The sequence below is a fragment of the Ornithodoros turicata genome, chromosome 7, assembly GCF_037126465.1.
Source record: "Ornithodoros turicata isolate Travis chromosome 7, ASM3712646v1, whole genome shotgun sequence".
Taxonomy (NCBI): Eukaryota; Metazoa; Arthropoda; class Arachnida; order Ixodida; family Argasidae; genus Ornithodoros; species Ornithodoros turicata.
Window position 1 is genome coordinate 51,739,902 of NC_088207.1, and position 24,134 is coordinate 51,764,035.

A 24,134-nucleotide genomic window follows, 5' to 3' on the forward strand; every position below is an offset into this window, starting at 1 on the left:
CTACAACCGGCGCCATTTCATCTCTTCAATTTATATTAGAAACTTCAGTTATGTACATATGGCTAAAAGCAAGTAGACAAAAGTCAGTTATCATACATCACGTGTGCCATTTTTGCTGCAAGAATAGGTAAAATGAGTGTCCACATCAATGTCAGGAAGCCACATTGGAACAGATCTCCATGGCCACTTCATACAGTGCTACGGCCAACTTCTGATCGCTGTGATTGTCTTGGATCAGGTTGATCACCCTCGTGATTAGCGTCACAGTCTCGATCGGAGGAGGATTGCGGGATCGCAGCACGTTTACATCCTAGATATGGATAGTGGATAGACCAGTGTAAATGAGGTTGTAAAACACATTTTTTTCGAATGCTCACCAATGTTTGCAGCCATGCACTGAGATCTGTTGGCAGCCCTGCCAACTTGACGTGTGGGTCTGAATCACCCATAATGCGGTGCTTTATGCGTTGTCCAGCGATTAACAACAGTTGCGATCCCAGCAGGGCTCTGTTGTTTACAGATGATGCCACCTGTTAAGAGATGCACAAGTGTTGCCAAGTCGTACCCTCACAATGTACAAGTGCCACCGTATTATTTGCATCATTGCATGTCTCGAATGCTTGGCATTAAGTGCCTGTGTGAGCCACACGTACACCAAACATAAGTACAGATAGTGCTCTGAGGTGCAAGCATAAGACAGTGTGCTCCGTCACCCTCTCACATTGGCGGTGAAGGAAAGACACGTTTCTGAAGATGCGCAATGAACAAAATAAAGAGGAAAAAAATGGTGTTCCTTTACGAACTTTTTGCAGACGTCTATCGAACTGATTTTTTTTCTTTCTGAAAACTGCTCCGGTATCAGGTGACCGAAGGAACCAGATGTTCTCATTGGGACAAGTTTGTAGCGTTTATAATTACAAAGTGAATTATTGAAAGTTAATTAAGACATTGCCTTAGGAGTTCGCTAATGCCCCCCTAAGGAGTGCCCTTCAGCATATGCTATATTGCATTTCATTTCATCTCGGGAAAATGCATTGGGAGATGCTGTTTTCAACACGATTCCCCCCCCCCCATTTTCGCAAAAAATATTTCCAGAAATCCTCAGACCCTAATTATGTGACAGTACAAAATATGTGAGCATGTACACACGCCTTGCTGCTTTTTATGCTCTCTCCGAAATTTTGCTACGTGTAGGTCCCTATTCAGTAGACAAAGCGTTCGTACCTCCTCTGCTAGGGTGTCGTGTCCTCCTGAATACAGCTCGCAGACATAATGTCTTCTCACCACATCAGTGTCTACCTTCCAAGCCTCACAGAGGTCAATAAGGCGTCCAAACCAGGCAGATGCCTGTTGGGGTGCGTGAGCTGTGTGGTCGGGTATGGATTGCGCAATATCCGTAACGCAGTGCAGAATGAAACGTCCACAAGGGGATGCACTCTTCGAATCTCCCTGCTGCTGGAGACTCAACGCAGAAGGAGTCAATGGGTAATGCAGGTCGTGAAAGAAAGCTCTTCGAGACTGGAAAGTAAACGGGCGCTAATAAGCACCTGCGTCATGGTCCAGGTCTGTGCCAATGCATCCGTACGCTGCCATTTTCTGGACAGCACCGCGAGAGATTGTGAACTCACACTGGAGTTAAAGAAGGACAGAGGGCGCACTGATCGCTGTCGGAAGCAGATGATTGCGGAGATGACGACAGCCAGCTGATGATGGAGCCTCACTATAGCATAGTTTGGAGTCTGTTGACTGATGGCGTGAGCCACAAGCGGCTGTGGGCCTTGACACTCGTGCCCGTGCCACAGGGGGTCTAGTGGAAGTACTGGCAGAGCTTCAACTTCAGGACCAACAGCAGCCTGAACACAAGCATATAAGGCAAAGAATATTTAATGTCTCCACGTATCAATTATTAGGGCCAGATTTCTTTGGGAAAACATGTTTTCCAGAATCTGGAAAATTAAACTAGGAGATGTTCTGAATCCAAAATTTGAATTATTTGAATTTGGTAAATTCGGTGAAGCATTCTGATATACCGTAGAAGTGAATCTGTTGCTTACCTCCATAATTGTTTCCAGAAGACGGCGGCAAAAGTTTACAAACTCCTCCAGGTGGATATCGCTGATTTCCACATCCTGCCATGACAACACGGAAACTTGAGAGAGTTGCTCAAAATCATTCACCTACACACCACTGTACACACATACCCTTCGGCACAGCCGGTCCTTAGGAGTCTTTCCCACCTGTACGGGCAAATATTGAGCTCTAATTTACTATCACATTACCTGTCCAACGGTACATTACCTTTTCCATCAGGAGAGCCAACGCTTCAAACCGCTTTTGAACAAATGTTTTCCACATAATGCATCCCACACCTGCAGGGAAAGCAGATTTTGATTTCCAATGCTCCCCGTAGGCCTAGGCATCTATAAGGCAAGCTTCCACCAGCATTTGCGTTCGTTTTGTGAACATGGGAGCTGGCCCTGCTTACGGGAATACTGCACTGACAGGTATAGTCAACTTGTTCACATGCTGCCAAAGTGCAGCTTTATTCGAGGTAGGTACGGTGCATCTGTAGTACCTAGAAAAGTAAGAGCCTCACCATTCTTGAGAATGACACTCGAAACATCTGACAGGAAGTCAATGGCACGGGAGAGATGGCACACTTTACTGCGGTCTTTATCCCACCTGACTAAGTGCTCCCACGCACAGTTAGCCAACAAGGAGTCCGTCTCTAGCGATCGGGTAAATCTTCTTCGCAGCTTCCAAAACAAAACTGGACGGAAGTAAGAGACTCGAAATTACTGGGCAACAACAGCGCATGTGTCATAAAATCATGATACAAATATTCTGCACTCTTAAAGGAGCAGTGAAGGCCGCATCCATAAATATTTTGTTTTTGGCTGCGGCGTATAGCGCCAGAAATAACGCGCGATCTTGCACAACCACAACGATGGTCCGAGCTCACCTGAGTACGTATGCGAGATCTTTGATTGTGCAGTGATAAGTCACGTATAGCGGAAATATTGTGCACGGTAGCCCCTGTTAGAATGCTCGATGAATGAAGCACTGTCTCGAGCAATGCTACGCGTCATTTTCATTGCTCCTTTAAGACAAACAAAATTTAGCCTCATGCTTCAACAACTTACAGTTCAACTCTTCCTGCTTTACTACTCCGTGAGATGACGGCTCAATGGTCTTGATCGGGTCGACCTCCAACTTAGTCAGTAGTGCCACACCTTCGGGAGACAGGCCAATATCGCACGCCCATGCTGCCACGAGTTCCGTAACAACCCCTGATGATGCGAATAAGCCTGGTTAATAAAGAGTGCTTCCCTGCCAAGGGCAACAAGATGGACAACGTTACCTTGACCACTGGCCAGCAGAAAAGACAGCGAGATCTCCTTACGAGCTGGAGTCTTGTTCTCCTCAACTGCACATTTCAGCAAAGTGCTTAGCGCTAACACATCCTTCAATTTCTTCAGCAGCGTTTCCCAGTGGTCAAACTCTATCACAACTGGCTCCCAGCCTTGTTCCTCCTCTCCTTCATCACCAATAATCACTGGATCATCCCGGTCGCCGCTACCGGAGAGTGACTTTCCCGGTTCCTGCACGTCAAGTACACGAGGCGCCATGGTTGAAATTTGATGGGGAGAATGCATTAACTTTGTTCGAGACAAATTGAGTAAGGTGTCCATCTCAGGTTCTTTTAATACAGCCCCTCAGTAAAAAGGGCTAATACCAGCAAATATAATTGTCCTTTTTGGTCTCTCTAATGCCATTTAAGATGCATGACCTGCATTGACACACGAATACAACTCACTTTTAGATGTGCTTCAGCTGCTTCCCCTTCCTGTGGCCTTTTGAGAAAGGAGGATGACACTGATTGTCCAATGGCGACTCCCACGCAAGAAGCTAGAACATTGGGAGATGCAGCTAGCATGTTCCGAATGCTCTGCCACCACATAGAAGTGGGAGACGCTGCAGTGAATGATGCTTCATCACCTGGAAAATGATGTATGTGCAATTAGGACCAGAATAATGATTAATGGTACAAGGCACAGGTGAGCTGATAAGTGGGAATGAACAAGCACTGTGCAGATAGGAGCAGACACAACATGTGCTGCATGTATGTGCACTTCTCTGATGGTCGTTTTGAAGGTTCCTTCATCACAATCACGATAGTGATGCACAGCTGGAAGATCATGACACCTAACAACAACAAACTTCTAATCCTATTGAGAGACAAATATGTTCCTACCTTCTAACAAAGAGATAAATTTCAAAAGCCTATGGAAGGCCAGCCAATAACTCCATTGTCCAAGAGTCAGTTCTTCTGAGAGCCAGTACTGCACCAAAGATTCCTGGGATGAAAAATAAGAACATGAAGAAAGACAAAAACAAAAGCGAGAAAACAACAACAACATTGTCTTATGCAATGCAAAAGAGCACTGAACAACACTTACAGCAAGAACAGCTGGTGTGATACCAGTTCTTGCGATTACGTCTTGTATCGATGAATGGTTCTTGTCTGTCTCAATGGCCGCAGAGAACAGGTAACGACCTTCACGACAGAAGAACAATGACATGTCACAATATATCGTAGAGATTTTGTTAACAATGGGCTTCAATTAATTCTTGCTCAAAGGTCCTAGAGATCACTCATACATTTCTACGGACAAAAAAAAGTTTCATAATGCAAACATGAAAGCAGTCTGTGTGGTTTCGGAGGTCTACATTTCATATAAGGACAGCACCCAAAGGGCATTCAAATAATACTGGCATTTTATGTAACTGGACATAATTCAAACAACCTCAATGGGCGTTCTGGGTGTTTGAAGCATATGTGTCTGTGTTGTCCCTAATTGTGGTCTGCCTCATCCAATTCTTGTTGTTTATGTCATTGGACATAATTTTTGTTTAATTTGATGTTTGGGTAACTCTGCCCAATTAGGAGTCCACTGTACTCATATCTCACAACAAGAGTACTCAATAATAGTCAACAGCAAAAGTATACTGCGTAGACAACACACCACAAGACTTCTACGATGCTCCAGTTTATAGAATGTATTATAATTAGAGCCTGAAGTTTTAGGGTTTTACCCGATTCTTCCCCGAAATAGCACCCCGAATTGAAGGTTCACCCTTTAGGGTGAAACCCGATTTTTACCCGGCAAATTCCCCTCACTGGGATGTCTGTAGAATGCATTAACTTGCTTTTTTGGCAGCAAATGCAGTTACATCACCGTTTGTACCAAACCACTACAATTAGTTTGAGTAACTGAGCCCGATTTATCCCCGAATTTAGCATACGGGGAGTCTTTTTACCCGAATTCACATGAATTTAGTGTACACGTTTATTTACCCGATTCATACCCCCCAAATTTACAAAAAAATATTTCCCGAAAACTTCAGGCTCTAATTATAATTGCACATTAATAATCACAATAAATAATTGCGACAAGAACCCACTTGCTGTGAACCCTCGTGCAACAACTGAAAGAAAAATGTACAGTGCTCCTCACCAAGGACATGGGTGTTTATTCCCGATTTTGTGGCAATGGGCAAAGGTCCCGCTCCTTCTTTCTCCAAATTACTTTTGAAGAGTTCGAAATGACCCAGGAACTTGTCGAGCGTCATGGCCTCGTCTTTAAAAGTGACTTTCCTCTGGTGTGACAGCCACAGGGGTTTATAAAATATTACTCGGGAAAGTAGCTTGAAGACCACATCGGTCGGCAGCTTGAGCTCGCTTGCGAGGACCTACGCAAAGGCACGGATTTCAGTGCCAAAAACAAAATCATGCAATCCTCAAATACGTGCCTCGGGAACGAGTGCAGAGCTGATGCTCCCATCTTGGACTGAGGTATCGTTCTTGCGCTCTTGCTGGATAGCTTCATATAAGTGGCGTAGCTGGCTCAGACGTGTACACGACTGAAGGAGTACCCTGGAGTCATAACTGAGCTGCTCCTCCTCTGCGGAAAAGCGCAGGAGTATAAATCCTCATTCAACGGCTGAGGATGGAGGGAGAACATACCCTGCTCTTTCAATCTATTCTCCAAAACATCTGTGACGCTTTTGAGAACCTTTGGAGAGACGTCGGGAGAAGATGCGACCCTCTCCAAGCCCTGCAAAGAGGTCATGGGGGCACTGCAGGTGGCTTATCCGCGGGACTCCAGTCAAAAAAGCAGCCATAAAGGTAGGAACCAAATGTAAGAGGAGAGAAAAAATTGAAGAAAAAAAAAAGACGAAAAGGAGGATGGTTCCCTTATGAAACAACACTTGCTGTGGTACACGACCACAGCAAGTGTTGTTTCATCCAAAATTATTCCCAGGGGTGGTATACGTTTCACTGTATTCACTGTAAGTGCTGTCGTATCTTCCAAAACACTGGGGAAGTAGAAGTGAATTTGATGTAGTTGCAAAGGCTGGATTGTGAACTCCCTTATAATGAGAGCCCGAAGTTTAAAAGTTTAACCTGATTCTTTTCAAATTGAAGGATGCCTCCTTAGGGCAAAACCCGATTTTTACCCGGCAAATTGCCCTCACTGAGACGTCTGTAGGAACAAACACTAACTGGTTTGGCAGCAAATTCAGTTCACATCACCGTATGTACCAAAAGAGTAAAGTTAGTTTGACTAACCGATCCCGAATTTAGCATAACGCAAGTTTTTTCCACCCGAATTTGCATGAATTTAGAGCATATGCTTATCTACCGAATTTTTAACCCCTAATTTAGAAAAAAATATTTTCCGACAACATCATGCTCTACTTATAATCTTCAAAAGCCTCCACAGCCAGTGCTTGCTGGTTAGAAGCATCAAAAAACGTTTTTTGCTATCCCCTACTTCGTGTCTTCCAGACTGCAGATTTACACAGCAAGTCTGAGCTAAGGGACACGAAGATAATACAGTAAAACCCGCGGATAACGATATCGCGTATAACGATATCCCTCGTAAAACGATGGTTCATGATTTTACCGTCAAAATATACATTGGTTCTATGGGGAAACGACCCGCGTATAGCGATAGAGACCGCGGTTCCGAGTACTCGTATAACGATGTTGGACGCTGTCCCGTGCGCGTAACCACGCGGCGATTTTCGCCGCGATAAGATACAGTAGAGTCTCGATGCTACGAATCTCACGGGGTAGCGGAAAAAATTCGTATCATCCGAAATTCACATCAAAAGAATTAAACCAAAATAAAAATTGAGGCAAGACTGTTCATTTTCCAATACTGTCAGTGAAAGAGGTAGGTGGTAACACTTTTATGTCTCCGTATTTGGCCAATGCTGCTCAAATTCGCGAGATGATTCAAAAGGCTTAGCACGTGCTTTCCAACCACGAGTTGCGCGACAGTGTTCTAAAGTGAGCTTCTCCTAAAGCACGCAGGCGTTAGGTGAAGCCGACTTGCGGAATGGTAACGTGTAGTGCTGCTCTTTTTTGCTACACGCGGGGTGGCGCGCGACTTTTCGGGGACGCGCTATTTAGGTCAGCCCTCGTTTAACGATGTAGCCCGTATAACGATGGAATTCGCGATTACCGTCAATATCGTTATACGCGGGTTTCACTGTAAAATATTTAATAGAATTGTGCATTTTTATAGTGATAAGGGGAACAACGTGATCAGTTAAAGAAATGCACTGACCACCCATATCACACTTATCTTGACTTGCCTTACCTGCAGTTGCATATTTGGCGCTTTCATATCCAAAAATACATTGGTCATCTTTTCTATCATCTGTTCTGTAAGTACCACGTGCAACCGTTAAGTATGCGCACATTTTGTTCATGTAGAGACAAAGTGAAACATTACAGCTTAGATTACCAATCTTGCAAACCTCAACATTACATTCTCCCAGAATACAGACAATATTCAAAAAAAGCCAAAAGACTGACAGATAAACCCACCTTGATCACTGCTTCCTCTTTTGAGGAATTCCTGGATTTCGTTCAGTAGCTGGAAGTCTCTGGCTCTGTTTCGTTCACTTTGCACGAGAGAAAAAGTAAGGCACGAGTTAGGGCGAGCTTCGGCCAGGATATTTGCAGCTTCGACGGCTCACCTAAGAACCCTGTGGAAGGGTACAACTATTGTGTACAGCTTCCCATCAGGGGTCAGGAAACAGCAGGGATACGTATTCGTTCGAACCGTCCGTGCCAGCACATTGTTCAGCCCTATCAGAGTGTAGTTGTTGAACAATAACCTGGTAAAATGGATTTTTTTCTAAATTACGGAGATTTCCTTTGCATTCCGATTTACGAAAGAAACACTGTACCTGCCAGTCTTGCCCACATCAAAAGCGGCAACCCTGGAGGACTGGTGAGGACACCAAATCTGCAGGCATTGAGTGAATGTGCTTTAAAGGGCCAATCTGGAGAGTTGCACATATTGGACTCTAAGCTACTTCTAGAGGCAATGTGTAAACTACACATTCACGCCATAAGGGGTAATTAAGGACTGTTTTGAGATATGATAAGCAGTAATCAGTGAACTTTGTTGTTAACTGATGGTCTGATTGCGTGGCAGAATAAAAAATCAAAGTGCTTACTATAAAACTCAATTATATAAATAACTCGTTGTGAATTGAATCGAAATATTTTGCACAATGACTCGAAGCACAAGAACGAAGCACGGGACAGCATTTTTTTAAAACTTTCATTTGCTTTCGGACGGTCCCTTTAAAACGGCAAAGCACCTGAATACTCTCAGGCAAAAGCACTTGCAATTGAGGGTAATAAAATGAAATTAAATGAAATGAAAGTGTATTACCTCCAGAATTCCCCAGCGCTGAGCATAGATGATCAAAAACTGAACTCTCCTGGGTACACCATTAACGCGGGTCTCTGGAGTGGTGTCGTCCACCTCGATCCAGCCACATTCGGCGTCACGATAACCTATAGAGTCAATATTATAAAGCCTATATAACCTATAAAGTCGATATATATATTCACTCACACAGCCGACCAGTTTGTGCAGCAAGATTGAACAACATCTCGCAATAGTTTGTTCTAATGGGTTAGAAGCTCCACTAATGCAACACAAACAATACGATACCTTTCCAAATCCGTGTGGCTACACCCTTGAATACGTCAAAGAGGATGATTCTACCCACACTGTCTGTGACAGCAACATGATTCTTGTTTGGAGACATATAGATGGCACTGCCGTGCCGATGACGATCGTAAACGCCAAACCTAGAAAGGGTTTGCCAATCGCAGTTGAGCTTGTTTATTACAGGCCTCGGCATAACAATAAACGTAAATTGGGCTTTGTTACAATGGTCGTTGATGGAGGCGATTACACAGCTATAGTGAACAAAGTAATTGTGAATATATCAAGGAGCACAGTTCCATCTTTCATTGAACGGTGAAATCGTAGAGCCTGATGATACTTTCAAGGTAATTCAAAAGGACGGTCAGTGGGCTGCTTTGGAGCTGCTAGTTGAAATATCCTTCAGCGAATTAATGGAGAGTCGTTCAACAGCTGTTGTATCATTGTGCTTCTAAAACTGTGATTTTGGCCAGCCATTTTGTGAAAGTTCATGCGCAGCTATACATTAGTGGATGGATATCACATTACCATGAATATGGCGATAACAACAGAACAAAGAAAAAATATTACCTTAGAGGAACCTGTGTTGCTGGTTCTATGGGAGCTGCTTTATTTTCATCAGCTGCATTTTTTCTCATTCCTAGAAAGTTCCTGGTATGAATAATAATAAGACGACGAAATTGTGTTAAATTGTGGTTAGACACGGGTTACATAAAATTCGGGCATTAGAAAGCTTACAGGCAGCCCACATTTTAGAAGGAAACCCAACATTTAAGCCTACCCAACGCCGAAATAAACAATCTGAAATGTGGCAGCTGACGAAAAAGTTGCCAGTTTTTTGTCAGCTGCAGTCAAGAGGAGGAACATGGAAGACCAATATTCCTTTTTTTATACAGCTCACATAGCCTGACATATGGATTACAGCATCCGATTTTCTGTGAATGGTACAATAAAGGTGTTCGCTGAAGGTACGAAGGCACAGAGGGCAAGTGCAAATAGGGCAAATACACCATGGCCAACCTCGGAGGGCAGGTCTTTCTTTTCTGCGTGCCTGCCTCGCACCTGTATTAGCTCATGGACTTCCCATTACAGATAATTTTACAGCACTGGTTCAAAACAGAAACAATCATCAGAAAAACTCACTCTGAGATGAAGCTCTTCAACCGCAAGGCCACAGCCATGGCAACATCAGAAAGCAGCGGCTGTATGCTGCCCTAAACGTATAAAAATCACGCTTTCAACACCACGTATTCGTATCCAACTCTCGTAGCATACAGTAAAGCAACTGTCTGTGTAACACCCTACACTGAGTAACTGACCAGTACCTCTTTGGCATAGTAAAAACCTAAGTACGGATCTGAGCCAGCTGCCATTAAAAGACTAGAAGCAGATACGGAAGTGCGGAACGTCCTGCCTTGAGATTTTCGGATGGATTCTAGTGCCATCTGGTCAAACAGTGTTGGCAGTGAAGTGCCTGAAAAAGCAAAGGCTACATTAGTAAAAGTACTTTGAGGACCAGAAAAATGAGTCGGGCACTATATTAAAATCCCAATTTATATTTATAAATGGCGATAAAATGGCAGTTTATTTACTCCAACTACAATCAGTCACTGCCCTATTAAAACAAGCTAACCTGGAGACGCTCTCAATGATACGCAAAATAAACGAGAGTTATTTTTCCATCGGCTTCCACCAACCAAGCATAAACAGCTTCTATTCAATATAGGTAACTACTGTATATACAAAAACCAAAGTATCCCTCATTAAGCGTGCCATACAATAAAACAGTAAAACCCTTTCAAACACGTAATATGTAATGCATTCAAGTACTCATTCGTTCCCTGCACAATAGAAGACAGGAACAAGCACCCAGAGGATGTAGTACAATGCGATGATACAAAAACTTTTGCCAAGAAGATAAGCCTTTCTTGTCTAAGTCAAAATGTAGTGTATTTATATTGCATAATTGTGTTGTGCATACACTAAACTGTAAGCTTATGTATGTTCAACATACGTTTCAGGTTGCATTGCATTATGTTGCGTATTATTGTCCGCATGCTCTAGTGTGATGATATTGATGCCCACACCTGTTAGACTCTTAGGTGGGTTGACAGTATGCAGAAATAAATAAATAAATAAACAGCTACGTCTCTCATAGGCAAGATTGACACAGGATAAATGTTAGTGCAGCTGATTATTACAAAGTGTATCTTCAAAAATAAGCATAGTCCCATCATCACAGTGCATTTCCTATCATTCCTGTACTTTCATGCTCTTCCGCTGATTTTTGTTTTCGGCAATTTTTTAAATAACATTAACCGTCCATAAATCGGGGGCTGATGGCGTGTGAGTGATGGTAAGCTCACCTGCCAGTTCACAGTCTTGAACATCCTTTATGTCCTGCTGTCCCCACTTCTTATAGCTAAGAGGAGGCGGCGTCACAGAGTTCCAATTCCCAGCAGCGGCTGCACACGTACAAATAATGCGTATTGCCCTTTCATAATGCACGTTAACACCGATGCAAGGAGCATGTGTTGGAGTTTTTTTTGTTTTTTTGTCCAATACCTCTCGCTAACTGATTCCTGCAGGCCCTCAAAGTCTGGAACAAGCCAAAGCCTTCAACGCATACCACAGCTTGAGGATAGATGACGTACAGTTCATCTGGCTGAAAGGGAGGGACACACGTTTGTCAAATTGCAAGAAAATGTTCAGCTGCGTGAATATAGTAGTTGTTTTTCTGGCAACCTGTTCGCTGAATCCGCTGAAACGTGGTGGCTCGTAAGTTCGACATTTCAGGTTTAACACCGGCTCCTCATGCAGGAGTTGAGTGAGCAAGGGTCGGCCGTCCTGGAAATGCACGCGGCAACACGCACTTTATACTTTATGCTGCGTTCGTTCTCGCGAAGCGGTCAGTACAAAAAGACCATTTTATTCACCCACATCTGTGTAAATTTGGATGTTGCCAGATTTGAAGCCCACAATGATGCATGTCCAGTCCGGAGATCCTTGATAGCTTCTGCGGCATTTGAACAAAGGGAAGTTCTGTTAGAATATTATGCGTAAAAGAGTGTCTGCTGTCAGTAAGACGAGCATTCTCTTAAAACGGTGAAAAAAAATGAAATGACAGCTTTGACAAAAAAAAAAAAGAACTAATTGTCTGGAAGAAAGATGTCCACGGAACTTTCTGCGCTGAAGTTTCTTAATAGAGTAGTCCAGTTAACGCTCTTGATTTAATCAAGAGGATATTTTTTGCTCAACAAAAATCTGTGCAATTGCTGTTATTTTTTACAGCAAAGATCAGCGACTGATGCAAGCAAGTCGTTGCAACAAAAATGTAATTGTCTGGTACTATAGGAAACTATCTACAAATGATTTCCATGGTTATGCATTCTGACGGACTTCATTCATTCACAATGAAGAAAGAACGCTGTGTACCATCACATCACTCACCTCTTCTGGGAGCTAAGGGGTAGGCACAGCAGCGCAGTAATCTCATCTCTATAAAAAAACGTGCAAGAATCAGCAAAAGGTAGGGGAAACACACGCTTGACGCAGCTGTCAAAACAACTAGTTCTCACCCGGTATCTTCTCGCAAACAGCCATGATACGACATTTCATACTTGGAGCTGTCATCTTCGCCAATGCCTGCTTTTGCTGCAAAGTGGAATAACGTATTACTTGTTTCTGGCATTTCGCGCATGTGTGCGGCACACAGAAGTATCCCCCATCTTTTTCTTAATTTAAGCTGACCAATATTCTTTACCAGTGAGGAAGACAGCATTTTGTTTGCGGCCAAGTGCCATTACATCTGCAGCGGGCGACATCGATGTTATACATTCTTGCAGCCATTTGTTGCTTTCTTGTTTCTTCTTTTCGTGCGTTGAATTTTCTTGCGGTTCTTCGCCGACAGGCCAATCCCAAGAGTCGTGGACTTGATTGGACGACACAGCACCTAGAAATGCCAGTGCTATATATTAGGAGTGAGCATTGAGCTTGATTTCAGCGAGTGCTGCACATGGGTATATATTGGACAGAAAGGAGAAAAAGTGTCGAAGTTGAACAGCGTATGAGTAGTATTCTCAGATCAACAGTCGACGCAGGTTCTACATGCAGTTGAAATAAAGCATGAGAGACCGCACAGGCGTTTTATTTATCAGTTCATGATCTTTACCACTCTCATTAAGCGCAACGACAACATGACTACTTTGCAATGAAGTCCGTTATGCCCGAAGCAAGCGAAATGGATGGAGCTGATCGTCTGCAAGTTTTGAACCAGCTGACTGGAGGTGAAGTGGATATTGTAAAATATAATTCACCTTCATTGTCATTTTCTTGAGGAAACAAAGTACGCTTCACAGACTGTACGTCGCCAATGTAACAAATTCTAATTAACTGACATGACATTTTCACGGAGGGAGAAAATTTTCATAACACCGCACAATCTACCATTATTATTAGTGCTTACAATGGCCGACAGGGAACGGTCTGCTAGAATCGCTAGAATGCACTTTTTTGTAGCAATCAACTGTATGTCAAAATAAATTTCAGATCAAATAAAATTGAGCCTTATAGGCTAATTCTACTGACATGCATTGGGTATTTACTTAGAACATATGCGTTAGGAGTTATAACAATAGCCGCGGTGGCGGGGCAATCGCAAAATCCAAAATGTCGGGGATTCATTTCAAGTTCCCTGCCCGGAAGGATAGTGAAAAAGTTATGGGTGAAGGAGATGCAAAGAAGGGCAAAGACGAAGGTCCTGTAGAGCTAGAAAGCCAGTTCATTCTGCGCTTGCCAGCACCAGTTGCGGCTCACCTGCGAGCTGCGGTAAGGTCGGGCGTTATGAACCTCAAAGACCGCCTCACAATCCAACTAGAACCTGATAACAGACACGGCACAGTGAGGTTTGACAAATGGGCACTGTCAGCACGAGTGGTAGATCTACCATCAATCATAGAGTCGCATAAAACATTAGACAAGAAGACGTTTTATAAAACCGCTGACATTTCCCAAATGATGATATGCAAGGAAGAGGATGACCTGCCCAAGACTGACGATGAAGAATCGCCAAAAAAGAAAGACAAGAAGGATAACAAGGACAAAAAGTACCAGCATCCACATGGCATAACGCCTTCACTAAAGAACGTGAGGAAGCGTCGATTCAGAAAAACGCTGAAGAAAAAGTACGTCGATTTCCCGGAGATTGAAAAAGAGGTAAGCTAAGCAGGATTGGTGTTTGTTATCCTGTAAAACTCTACTGTACGTTTTTCCCCAAATAGGTTAAGCGTCTATTTCGCATGGACAACGAAGCAATTGGCATTCGCTACGAAGTGGTTAATGCCGAAGATGAAAAGAACGATGGGAAAAACGGCCAGGGCGTAGAACCTCAAGTGAGTGGAAGCTTCGGATCACCATCCGTCAGTGCCCTTCTAAACAGCAACTCTCAGAGCATGGACGTCGGCGAGCACGACTTGTTTGGTGAAGCACTGAGCAGCTCGGACGAGGACGATGTGATAGTCGATTCTGCTGGTGACGACGACTTATCAAACAAGGGAAACCCATCGAGAAAGCAGGACAGCTTAAAGTCCGATATAGTCACTGAATTCCAGAAAGGAATGCTGGCAACCTCGAGCAAGATGGCCACAACCAGTGCGGCAACGGCAGCTGCAACAAATTCCCTAGTCGAACAGTATGCTGACGATCCCAACTTTGGAGGACCAGTCGAAGAAGATCCGGAACCTACGAAAGTTCTTGAAGACAGTTTTATGAGGAAAGACTTGGACGAAGAAATGGATGAACCCGAGCAAGACAACACTGCGTTACTGGACCGCCTGTCTCAGTTAGAGCGTGAGATAATGCAGCTGCAGGACAGGAGGCAAGCGCAGGAGTTGGAAGTCGCATCCCTAGAGAATCAAGCTCTCAAGCAAAGGTTCCAGAATATCATAAATGCTCTGAAGATGGAGCAGAATGAGAAACAAAGGGAGTATGATGAAATAGTTTCGTTGTTACACCAGTAATGTGGTGCTCCGTATGGTGCTGTAGACATGTTACTTAACTGCTATGGACAATTGCTTCTTTGTAAATATGTACAGTATTTAATAAATGAGTATGAAACCATTGTTACACCACATTGTTTGCCATTCTCTAGTGTGACTATTATTTCAGAAGTCTGCCTTAGGAAAATATGTTGCCAAAGTGACATCTGCCTTTATGTTATCGTACATTAGGCTGGCATACAGTGGCAGTGGCATAGCTGGGTGGAGGAGTTCAACCCCCTCCCCCCCAAATTGTACCTTTGGTAGTGCATTTGGGAGAGGGAAACAAGGGAAATCCCCCCCATGTAAAGATCCCATAGAACCCTTCTCAAAATATTTAAGTACTAAGACAAATGCAAATAATAACACATAGGAAAAAGAGCTGTCTTGGCTGCGGGATGAAACGTGAGAGAGAAAATGTGGAAGTACGAGTAGACTAAGGTAGAGAAACGGGGGTAGTTGGTAAGTCATACTTAAAAGTTTTGCGCAGCTGAGAGACAAGGACAGAAAGAACCAGAGAGGAAGGCTGCATAGTCACAACTAAAGGAAAGGAAATTTTTATTGTTGACACACTTAAATAGCAAATATCAAGATATATGCCTACGTCATGGAATTTTGCTATTTGAGTGTGTCAACAATAAACATTTAGTTATGAGTGCGCAACCTTCAGGTCTGGTGCTTTGTCCTTGTCTCTCTGCTGCGTAAAACTAAGTACCTAAGTACGAGCAGGTTGGTAGTTATGCTAACATTCAAAACAACTTCGAATATTACTGAACTAGGTGAAACACCTCCGTAGGCGTAATTTCACGTCAATATTGTGGACGAGAGCATGGCAGCTGCAAAAATTCGCGAGTGAAGCGTGTTCGCGTTGCATTTTATGCAGATCCGAGACGTAACCCGCTCAATTGGCATCGTCATCATCGCGTTTCGGGCGGCGCGCGTCAATGCGAAGTGGGGAAAGGTCAGCCAGACAGAAGTCGGCTTGCTATTCAAAAAAGAAGTAGAAAAGAAAGGAAGTGGGTTTGAAACTCAAAAGGCGAGCGTCCGTTGCTGTATCAGAACCCCGTGGTTTATCTCATCTCAAATGTCCAGGTGTTGGAAGATCATTTATTTTGAGTAATAAGCACGTGCAGCAATGGTCTTACAATACAATACAATATTGGAACAACGTTTCCGAGGGCAGTCATGAAAATATGGGCTGTAGAGCTACATACAGGGGACTCCAGACAACCGTGCCGCAAGTAGCACATGTGTACTTGGTAATGAATGCGGCACCATCGAATGGTATACTTGCACAGAAATACTTGAAATAACCGTACTTGACCGGGCGGAAATACCTTTGAAGGCCGCTGGACTCCAGGGTAGCATATCTACCTCCAACTGGGGCCCTATTCTTGTCAAAGCTTGGTGAGCACAGTGAGGCTCCCATTTTCAGCAAACTACCTCGAGCAATAGGGTCTCACCTATGGCGATGGAACACTCCAATCACCATCATCAAAACAAAATCAGTCTCCAGGAATTCAGTTGAACGGAGCAAGGAGCAATATGCGGAGCGGAGAAACTTGGAAAGGAGTGCTATATCCTACTACAATGACGCGAGGGGAAGACTAATTTGTCAGACCTTTTTCACAACGCTTCTGCGCATGGTCTGTGACCCTAACGGCGCCGAAGAAGGTTCCCAACATATTCGATAGATGGCGCCAATATGGCGCCGGCTGCTCTGGCCGGTGCAGGCCGGCTGTGGTTTGGTGCGCGCTGATCCTGTTTCGCTGGACAGTCGCTAGGATACGCCTAGAGTGTAAAACAGGTCCATTCGGCGCAATCAATAAATAGACAATCAATAAAAATTCATATTATGACGACATCGAAGTATGAATATGACGACCTGCAAGTAAAGAGCGCGCAATTTCCACAGGTGACGTTGAGGCTATGGACCCCCTTGACCCCCTCTCGGAGTGCCCATGGTTGATTGCGAAAATCAACAATAGCAATGGTAAATGTAAGTCTTCATTCGTCAAGTAGACTCACTTGCACTTTTTGGATATATGCATAAATAGGGACAATATCACGATTGACGAGCCAGCGGTGACACTTCGCCCGAAAAGCGGGCACTGCAGTATCATTTATCATCAGTAATCATCATGCAGTATGCATCATCAGTCATCATTTCACAGAGGCGGATAATGACCTGGACCGTGCTGCTTATGTTTGGCGTAGTCATCCGGACTTTTCCCCAGAATCCAGTTCCTTCCCGTTCCTGGATACCTCCGCATGCCGGGCATCGAATGGACGTGTCGAGTCTTCAGTATTTGGAACTCGTCACCGCTCGATGCCATATCGTCACCATAGTGATCGTACTTGGGAAGGAACTGCTTCCTTTCTGGGCTTATGGATGGTGATGGACGTTCGGGGCTCAAATGGCGGAAGAAGTCGTGGACTTCGCTGGAGCGAACAGACGTCTCTATGTCCTGGTATCTCTGCTTGTTGTAGAAGACGTTTCGTTGAGGCGAAAGGTTCGGAGAATAATCCGTGTCGTAAGGTCGACGAAAGTCCTCCCGGGGAAGCCGTGTCACGCATGATCGGAATGATGTCTGCTTCTTTTCTGGGGCTTCTGGAAGTGGAAGCAAACTTTACTTGTATGTCTAAATCGCGCCACGAAGGAATTTCGTCAACGTTCATATACAAGCGGACCCTGATGTAAAATATAAGATTATTGCGGAAATACATTCAACTTGTCAACAAGTCCTGACATTTAGTATCAATGTAGTTCAACGCACTTGACGTACAGCCCAGCATACCTTCTCAAATATTTTTTAGTACCGTTTAGCATAACGGCCATTCGCTGGACTAGTGACGATATCACGCAAGGCATGGACCAGGTTCTGTCTTCTTCAAGAATTTTTTTTTTAAATGCCGGCTGAATTTCAATACTGACCATGCACCTACCTTGTGCACTGTACCGTCATTACAGACTTAACGGTAACTTAATAACGGTTCAATTGACAACGACGACCGGTGTAACTACTGTACTGTAACAAGTACCGTAACGTATGGACATGGTCAATGGAAGGCTCGTTACCACAGTAACCGGCACTATGTATGCTGTACAGTGCTTCTAACAGTGGGCAGTACGTACCATAGTGCGCGGGCTGTGGAGTATTCTTGCGAACTTCCAGACGCTTCGCGTTTTCTTTCGTCTTTCGAAGCAGTTCTTTGAAGATTTCTGCACGATCGTGCTGCTTAGGTGCGTGTCCTTTGCGACTAGGACTGGGGCGCCTTTTCTCAAAATTCTCTGCAACATGGCAACAAAGTATACCACGTATAAAATCTTTAGGCATTACTTCTTGCTCAAAGTTAAAAGAGCTTGGAAGGCAATAGGTTATGAGGCTTACAAGTCACAGGACGCATATTCGCACAAAAAGTAGAATGCAATGCGCAATTCTGGTGCGCGAGAGAGATCTCATTCTCGCGGGTGATGGAAGCTGCTTCCCTCGGCTGACAGTCTGTGACGTCAAGTCGTCTGCCCAATAGAGAGGAACGCGTCTCATTTTTTCTTTCTTTTTGCAATTGTGTTCGGCACTGCCCGCGTCCCACACCTGAAGCATGTCAGTCGACCAGTCGCCTTGCTCCCGCGCCGTAGCAGACGATTATTGGCAGCCAATAAAAGTGCTAGGATCATCTGACGTCACAACACGCCAGAAGGAGCTGGGAGAGACTGCCGCCTTGCAAACTAATTTTCTCAGGATATGCCGGCTTCCAAAAGGCAATATTTTGCATTGCAGTTCCTTCCTGAGGGTAGTACGTTCATATCACGCGGTAAAGAAAAAAGAGTTCAAGGTGTCTTCGGTGCTCTTTAAACTGTAGTCAGTGAGTAAGTGCGACGATAAATGCAGTGCAAGTGGGTCAGGAGCTCACCTGCGTGCTCTGTCTGAATACCTTCGTCAACGGCCCTCGAGGAATTGCATGGTTCACAGGGCTGCGATTAGATTGAGATTGGTGTGATGGAGAGTAATATGCCTAATCGTTTGCCGACATTCTCGAGCCGCGTAAATTCTAAATGCTCCGCAGACATCGAATAAAAGTAAGCAATGCTTTAACTTAATATCTGCCTAATATCTTGTCAAATGATCTTGTCACGGGTTCTAACTTAAAGGTTAGAGAGTATTAGAGAGGTTGTTGCACATGTGGTTCATCACATCATGTGGTAGTGGTGATGAATGTCCATACTTGCCGTATTTGGCCACGCATTACATCATGTACGCATTGTAATGCACGCCATTTATATGTGTCGTAGCTTGCAATATACAGACCCAATATTCAGGCACCCCATAGGGCCGTGACCCGCCTCACTGGCGGAAGGAGGCGCTTCAGTGATGTCAGAGCCGAATGAGTTTGTATTCGGAAGATTTTCTACGTGTCTGTTACCGTCTTTGCTGCAAGACTTGCAATGGAATACAGCTCCACGTCGAAGTTTCACAGCGAAGAGGGTAATATAAGCGGAGAAAATGGGCACAATGGGCACTGGGAATACCGAAATTCATGCGGCTCTGACATCACAGCCCTCGCTGCCGCCAGAAAGGCAGTGCACGAGAAGTCATGTGCTTGAGGCTGCCAATGGGAATGGGCGCAACTCTTAGCGCTGTGACGTCTGCGCTTTGCTAGGGTCTGTGTTCGAGGGCTTGTATCGCGCTAAGTAAGACACGTAGAAGAATAATTCTTGTTTCTTCGGTATTCCTGCGTGCAGTACAATGTAGAGTCACTAAATAGTAGTACAATGCACCCATGATGTAATGAACCACATATGTGAAAGTGTCCCAACCCCTTTATTGACTTATATGCAATTTATGCCACGGTCGGCACCGGTTTTGTTCGCACGTTACAGGAGTTCCATATTTAAACGGCGTGTAGAATTTATGCGTGACGACGCAAGATCGTACTACTATAAAAGCCGCACCTTCTGTGCGCTGCCATACCTCTGTTTGCGTGCTTTTTGACGGCCTCGCTTGCACTGCTGGCACTGTACTCTGCGACAGCTTTCCCTTCGGTTCGAAAGTCATTTCAGCACAAGGGGCTATTTTACTATATTTCACACTCGACTGCGGCCGGTAAGAAGGTGGAGCATCGGGCGTTTTTGAGAGGCATCGTTTCTGCAAAAAGAATGAAACAGGCGGTGATTGTGATTCCCTTTACTGGCTGAGGGTCATCCCGCGGCCACAGTGAGGGTTAGGAACCATTTGAGTGATTAATATGTCGCGTCAGTTTCGTTACGCTACCCTCCGGGAAGCGAGCCAGCAATTATGGATGTAAATGCTGCTGAAGGGACTCAGGACGCAAAGTAAAGTTTTCGGAGGAGGACTCCCCCTCCGATTTACTTTGTTTCAAAAGAACCAGTATTGTAAGCTGCACCGGCAATGGAGTTTGCCTATAGGGTCTACAGCTCCAATATCTCGTCGAGTGTGATACGCCTACTAGTTTTCCTTTTTTTATTTTACATCGATGAGATTTAGCAACTGAATCAGTCTCGCACTGCCCGTTTGTGTCTGTCCTCTATGCTGTCTTCCCAGACTCAGGGAAATGTTACAAACGATTAGACTACGCCAGCTTGCTTGCATTCTGTATAAGCAGTTTTTTTTAAACAATCCTTTATAGTTTTTAAAATAAAAAAGCTACGAGAATAGCATAGATGTCGTTTTTGCGGTCAGGCGGACGTCCTCACGAAGAAAGTATGCAACTATAATATGGCTAATTATCTAAAATTCATTAATTAATTATTTAATTAGGAGATTTCGGCCAAAAAACGAGATAGCAGAATGGGAGACAATCCTCTTTGAAAGCCATTCCACGTTTAAAAAATCCTGAAGCGCGACGTGCGTGAATTTTTATAGATTATAGATAGGGCCTGACTTTTTCGGGTTTTATTTTTGGCCAAATTCGGGGGGTAAATATCGGGTGATATTTTTCATTCGAAAATTCGGGTGTATTCGGGTTAAATCCCGTTACGGCATATTCTGTCGTCAGGAATTCGGGTGTATTCGGGTGATTTTTTTTTGTTTAATAAAAATTTGTCTTAACATGGAACTAATGTTTAGCAATGTTATCAAACTTTATTTTAATGCACGCTTATGAGTGTGCCACGCGACCCGGATGTTTTCGGGTAGATTCGGGTTAAACCCGACTTTTACAGATTTCGTTCGGGGGGTAAATATCGGGCGGATACGGGTTTAACCCTAAAAAGTCAGGCCCTAATTATAGATTTTTATAGATGCAAATATTTTTTTAGATTTTAAAAAAATTCTGCGATGGATATTAAAAACAACAACACCATGTATATTCTACAGTATCCTCGTCATAATAGGACACACTGCCTTCCTTGTGTCGTTTTCCTGAAATGTTGCTTGCAGTATTCTATGTATAGGCTGCATGCTGTTCAAAGCTCGAAATATACAGGTATTTAAATGCTGATTGAATAAAAATAACTGCAGTTATAATAGGTTGTAGATGCATTTATAATATGCACGCAGCCACTCTGCAGTTCTTGAACAAAGTCTTGGAAACGAACGGCACGTCATCGTCCATTGTCTACCTATAGTTCCGTGCTATTCGGACCACCTTGGCCTTCCTTTAGTGTCTATCGGTTGCTGGTTTAGGTTATAAGTACTGGTACTGGTTTAGGGATACTGGATTAGAGTATTCCTCTGACCAGCGGAGGATCCAGGATATTTCTGAGGGGGTCCTGCCTTGGAAACCATGCTATTATACTACCAAGGTCAATTGATACTTTATGTAACGACTGGAATTGAGGGGGGTCAGGACATTCGGACCCCCACCTCCCCCTAAATCGGCCCCTGCCTCTAACCTATCACGGACAAGTTTGAGCCTGACGTTATGCAAGCCAGAATCTTACTTGTAGCTTGCTGAGACTCATTTGGTAGCTGCTTCTTCGCGATAGTGGTTCCTCTTTGAGGATAGTCTTCTTGCTATCCACAGCATTAGCGTAGATCGTGGTCGTCCTGAGCGTATGGAGATAATGACATAAGTAGATAATGTCGTAATGCACCCATTACAGTGATTGCGGACTCTGAAGTTATCAAGCCAAATAGGTTTTAAAAACAAAAAGTGAAAGAAAAGTCAAATGGAGAGGGGCTTACACGATGAACAGCACCAGGCATATGACAGCAGAGATGCCACAGAGATAGGCATAGACAACGAAGCTCACTGAAACGAGAAGCTCGCCTTTCACCACGGCAAATAACCTTGGTGTTCATAAACAGCATCAAAGGAAAACTAACGGTATTTTTCCGTTACATTCCACGACAGGGTGTAGAGTTTTGAACACATTTCTTGCTATACCTTTACCTTCACATTCAAGGACAGACGCGCCTCCTTGCTTGAACGTTCTTTTCCATGCAGGACACAAGAAACAGGATCCAGAACCATGGTAAGGTGTGTATGAATCATAGTCACATGGGATGCACCGCCTGAACTGACCTCCAGGGCTGAACGTTCCAGGTCTGCACACGTCTGCAAATCAATGGGTCAAGTACAATACAGCAGCAAGTAGAGAAGAAGTCTTACAACAACGCCCGTTGTCGAAAGTGTAGCCGCGTGCGCACCGATTGCGTTCTGCCACGTACACTGCAATGACAAAACAGAACGTGCAGAAGACGTTTCGTGTCACGACATTAGGCCTACCGCCCTGTACCTGCTCGTACCTTGTAAATCGTGCCTGATTCTCGCCAATATCTCTCTTTTTCCTGTCTTGATTACAGCGGTGCAGTCATAGGTATCACTCGCATCAAGCGTAATGGTAGGAAACCAGAGGTGACCAGTCGATGCCTGATGGTTCCGCGTTTGACCGGATGTACCACGGTTCCAGGTGACGTGCGAGACTTTGACTCCTTCATGGACAGTGCATGGGAGCCTGAAGGGATCTCCTAATCGAACGCGGTGCGTTGTCACTTTCTTGGATAAATATAGGGAAGTGTGAGCATCTGTTACCATGACCATAAGCAAGGACCACATGCACAGGAATGAAAATTTCATCCTCCTTGCACGTGACGCTGCTCGAGCATGACGCTGCAAGGTGACGCGCGCGTGTTTGTGGGTTACATTTTATTTCGCTTCTATTTAATTACTTACAAACCTTTGGAGTGACTTAACTAAAGTTGGGACACTGTCGCAAAAAGGTTTACGCGCTCCGTTAGCAACGTATCAGGAGACAGAACGCACTCAATGAGAGGCGTGTGCTCATGAACCGACGTGGAAAATGAACAGCGATTGAGACAATTTCTTCTGTGAACCAAACAGGACGCATACGCTTCCGCTGTTTGGCCAATTAAGGCGGAGGAAGCAAGTAACCTATCGAATAGCTCGAGAAATAACAGGATATAGTGCTGCGTCGAGAACTGCGACGGGGATATCGTACTGAACAGTCGTTCGTACAACAACAGTTCTTCGACTTTAACCATACGGTGAGTGAAGTTTCGTTGTAAAGTTACTGTTTTCCCTCAACGCACAAGGCGACACCACAGAATGCCAACGGATAGCGGGTATATACCCTTGGCGATATCTCTACAGTGTTTTAAGACTTATGTATACTGGTCCAGTTGGGTCTCCAAAAAGCTTCTCCTTCACAATGGGTGTGTCACGTCTCTTGCTAGGCTGGCAACAACAGATACGGGCTATTGAATCGGTGCCTGGTTATGGGCATAACTCTCTCTCTCTCTCTGACTTGGGACTCGTCGAAATATAGTGGTGACGTGCCACATGTACGTGACTCGAAATTCGCATGGGACATGAAAAATTTGCGTTGGCTAAACTGCAAACCGGAGCAGTTATGACAAAGTCAGCACACAACGATATTTGAACAATATAGCTGTTCACTTCAAGTACCCTAGCCTTTGGTAGGTGCGACTCTGCGCATCAAAGGACTGGGGTACCTCTGGATACCCAATCGGAAGAGAGCGAACCGTCTACAGTAAATAAGTAACATGCCGTCCGCACCGGCACACGACGATACCAGAAGAATGTCGGATCCTGTGTACAGGATCCGACA

The 24,134-nt window shown here is 44.3% G+C and overlaps 3 protein-coding genes across 4 annotated transcripts; 1 reads left to right on the top strand and 2 right to left on the bottom strand.

Moving 5' to 3' along the window:
• Nucleotides 1–11: 11 nt before the first annotated feature.
• LOC135401490 (rab3 GTPase-activating protein non-catalytic subunit-like) lies at nucleotides 12–13,501 on the bottom strand. The gene is made up of 33 exons (XM_064633931.1): nucleotides 13,361–13,501; nucleotides 12,808–12,996; nucleotides 12,623–12,698; nucleotides 12,495–12,542; nucleotides 11,985–12,060; nucleotides 11,790–11,891; nucleotides 11,610–11,709; nucleotides 11,411–11,509; nucleotides 10,370–10,518; nucleotides 10,188–10,258; nucleotides 9,615–9,695; nucleotides 9,048–9,187; nucleotides 8,763–8,887; nucleotides 8,269–8,327; nucleotides 8,056–8,196; nucleotides 7,904–7,980; nucleotides 7,674–7,738; nucleotides 6,029–6,119; nucleotides 5,815–5,966; nucleotides 5,520–5,754; nucleotides 4,461–4,558; nucleotides 4,256–4,358; nucleotides 3,818–3,999; nucleotides 3,362–3,602; nucleotides 3,144–3,290; nucleotides 2,597–2,770; nucleotides 2,299–2,369; nucleotides 2,202–2,237; nucleotides 2,055–2,129; nucleotides 1,629–1,853; nucleotides 1,225–1,518; nucleotides 378–530; nucleotides 12–310 (listed from the first exon to the last, which is right to left on the bottom strand). The coding sequence occupies exons 1-33, from the start codon at nucleotides 13,446–13,448 to the stop codon at nucleotides 152–154; spliced, it is 4,122 nt and encodes a 1,373-aa protein (XP_064490001.1). The 5' UTR covers nucleotides 13,449–13,501; the 3' UTR covers nucleotides 12–151.
• A 185-nt stretch (nucleotides 13,502–13,686) lies between these two features.
• Nucleotides 13,687–15,172, top strand: LOC135401493 (transcription initiation factor TFIID subunit 7-like). Its single transcript, XM_064633934.1, has 2 exons — nucleotides 13,687–14,258; nucleotides 14,324–15,172. Exons 1-2 carry the CDS (start codon nucleotides 13,713–13,715, stop codon nucleotides 15,059–15,061), a joined length of 1,284 nt encoding a protein of 427 aa, XP_064490004.1. The 5' UTR covers nucleotides 13,687–13,712; the 3' UTR covers nucleotides 15,062–15,172.
• A 1,993-nt stretch (nucleotides 15,173–17,165) lies between these two features.
• Nucleotides 17,166–23,111, bottom strand: LOC135400043 (uncharacterized). 2 transcript variants are annotated; one of them, XM_064631787.1, is made up of 9 exons: nucleotides 22,792–23,111; nucleotides 22,655–22,714; nucleotides 22,460–22,600; nucleotides 22,228–22,294; nucleotides 21,984–22,089; nucleotides 20,053–20,226; nucleotides 18,995–19,055; nucleotides 18,216–18,371; nucleotides 17,166–17,690 (listed from the first exon to the last, which is right to left on the bottom strand). In XM_064631787.1, the coding sequence occupies exons 1-9, from the start codon at nucleotides 23,099–23,101 to the stop codon at nucleotides 17,248–17,250; spliced, it is 1,518 nt and encodes a 505-aa protein (XP_064487857.1). In that variant the 5' UTR covers nucleotides 23,102–23,111; the 3' UTR covers nucleotides 17,166–17,247. The 2 variants fall into 2 exon arrangements, with proteins under 2 accessions (XP_064487857.1, XP_064487856.1); XM_064631786.1 differs by having other exon boundaries at nucleotides 22,436–22,600.
• Between the last annotated feature and the right edge of the window lie 1,023 nt (nucleotides 23,112–24,134).

Excerpts from the sequence above, each read along its gene's own strand:
- LOC135401490 (XM_064633931.1), bottom strand. The coding sequence starts at position 13,448 with ATGTCATGTCAGTTAATTAGAATTTGTTACATTGGCGACGTACAGTCT. Across the intron at positions 12,699-12,807 it reads AAATGCTGTCTTCCTCACTG|CAAAAGCAGGCATTGGCGAA; the intron begins GTAAAGAATATT and ends TCCACTTTGCAG. Across the intron at positions 311-377 it reads GTGCATGGCTGCAAACATTG|GATGTAAACGTGCTGCGATC; the intron begins GTGAGCATTCGA and ends ATCCATATCTAG.
- LOC135401493 (XM_064633934.1), top strand. The coding sequence starts at position 13,713 with ATGTCGGGGATTCATTTCAAGTTCCCTGCCCGGAAGGATAGTGAAAAA. Across the intron at positions 14,259-14,323 it reads TCCCGGAGATTGAAAAAGAG|GTTAAGCGTCTATTTCGCAT; the intron begins GTAAGCTAAGCA and ends TTCCCCAAATAG.
- LOC135400043 (XM_064631786.1), bottom strand. The coding sequence starts at position 23,101 with ATGTGGTCCTTGCTTATGGTCATGGTAACAGATGCTCACACTTCCCTA. Across the intron at positions 22,715-22,791 it reads AATCAGGCACGATTTACAAG|TGTACGTGGCAGAACGCAAT; the intron begins GTACGAGCAGGT and ends TTGTCATTGCAG. Across the intron at positions 18,372-18,994 it reads TATTCAGACAGAGCACGCAG|AGAATTTTGAGAAAAGGCGC; the intron begins GTGAGCTCCTGA and ends GCCATGTTGCAG.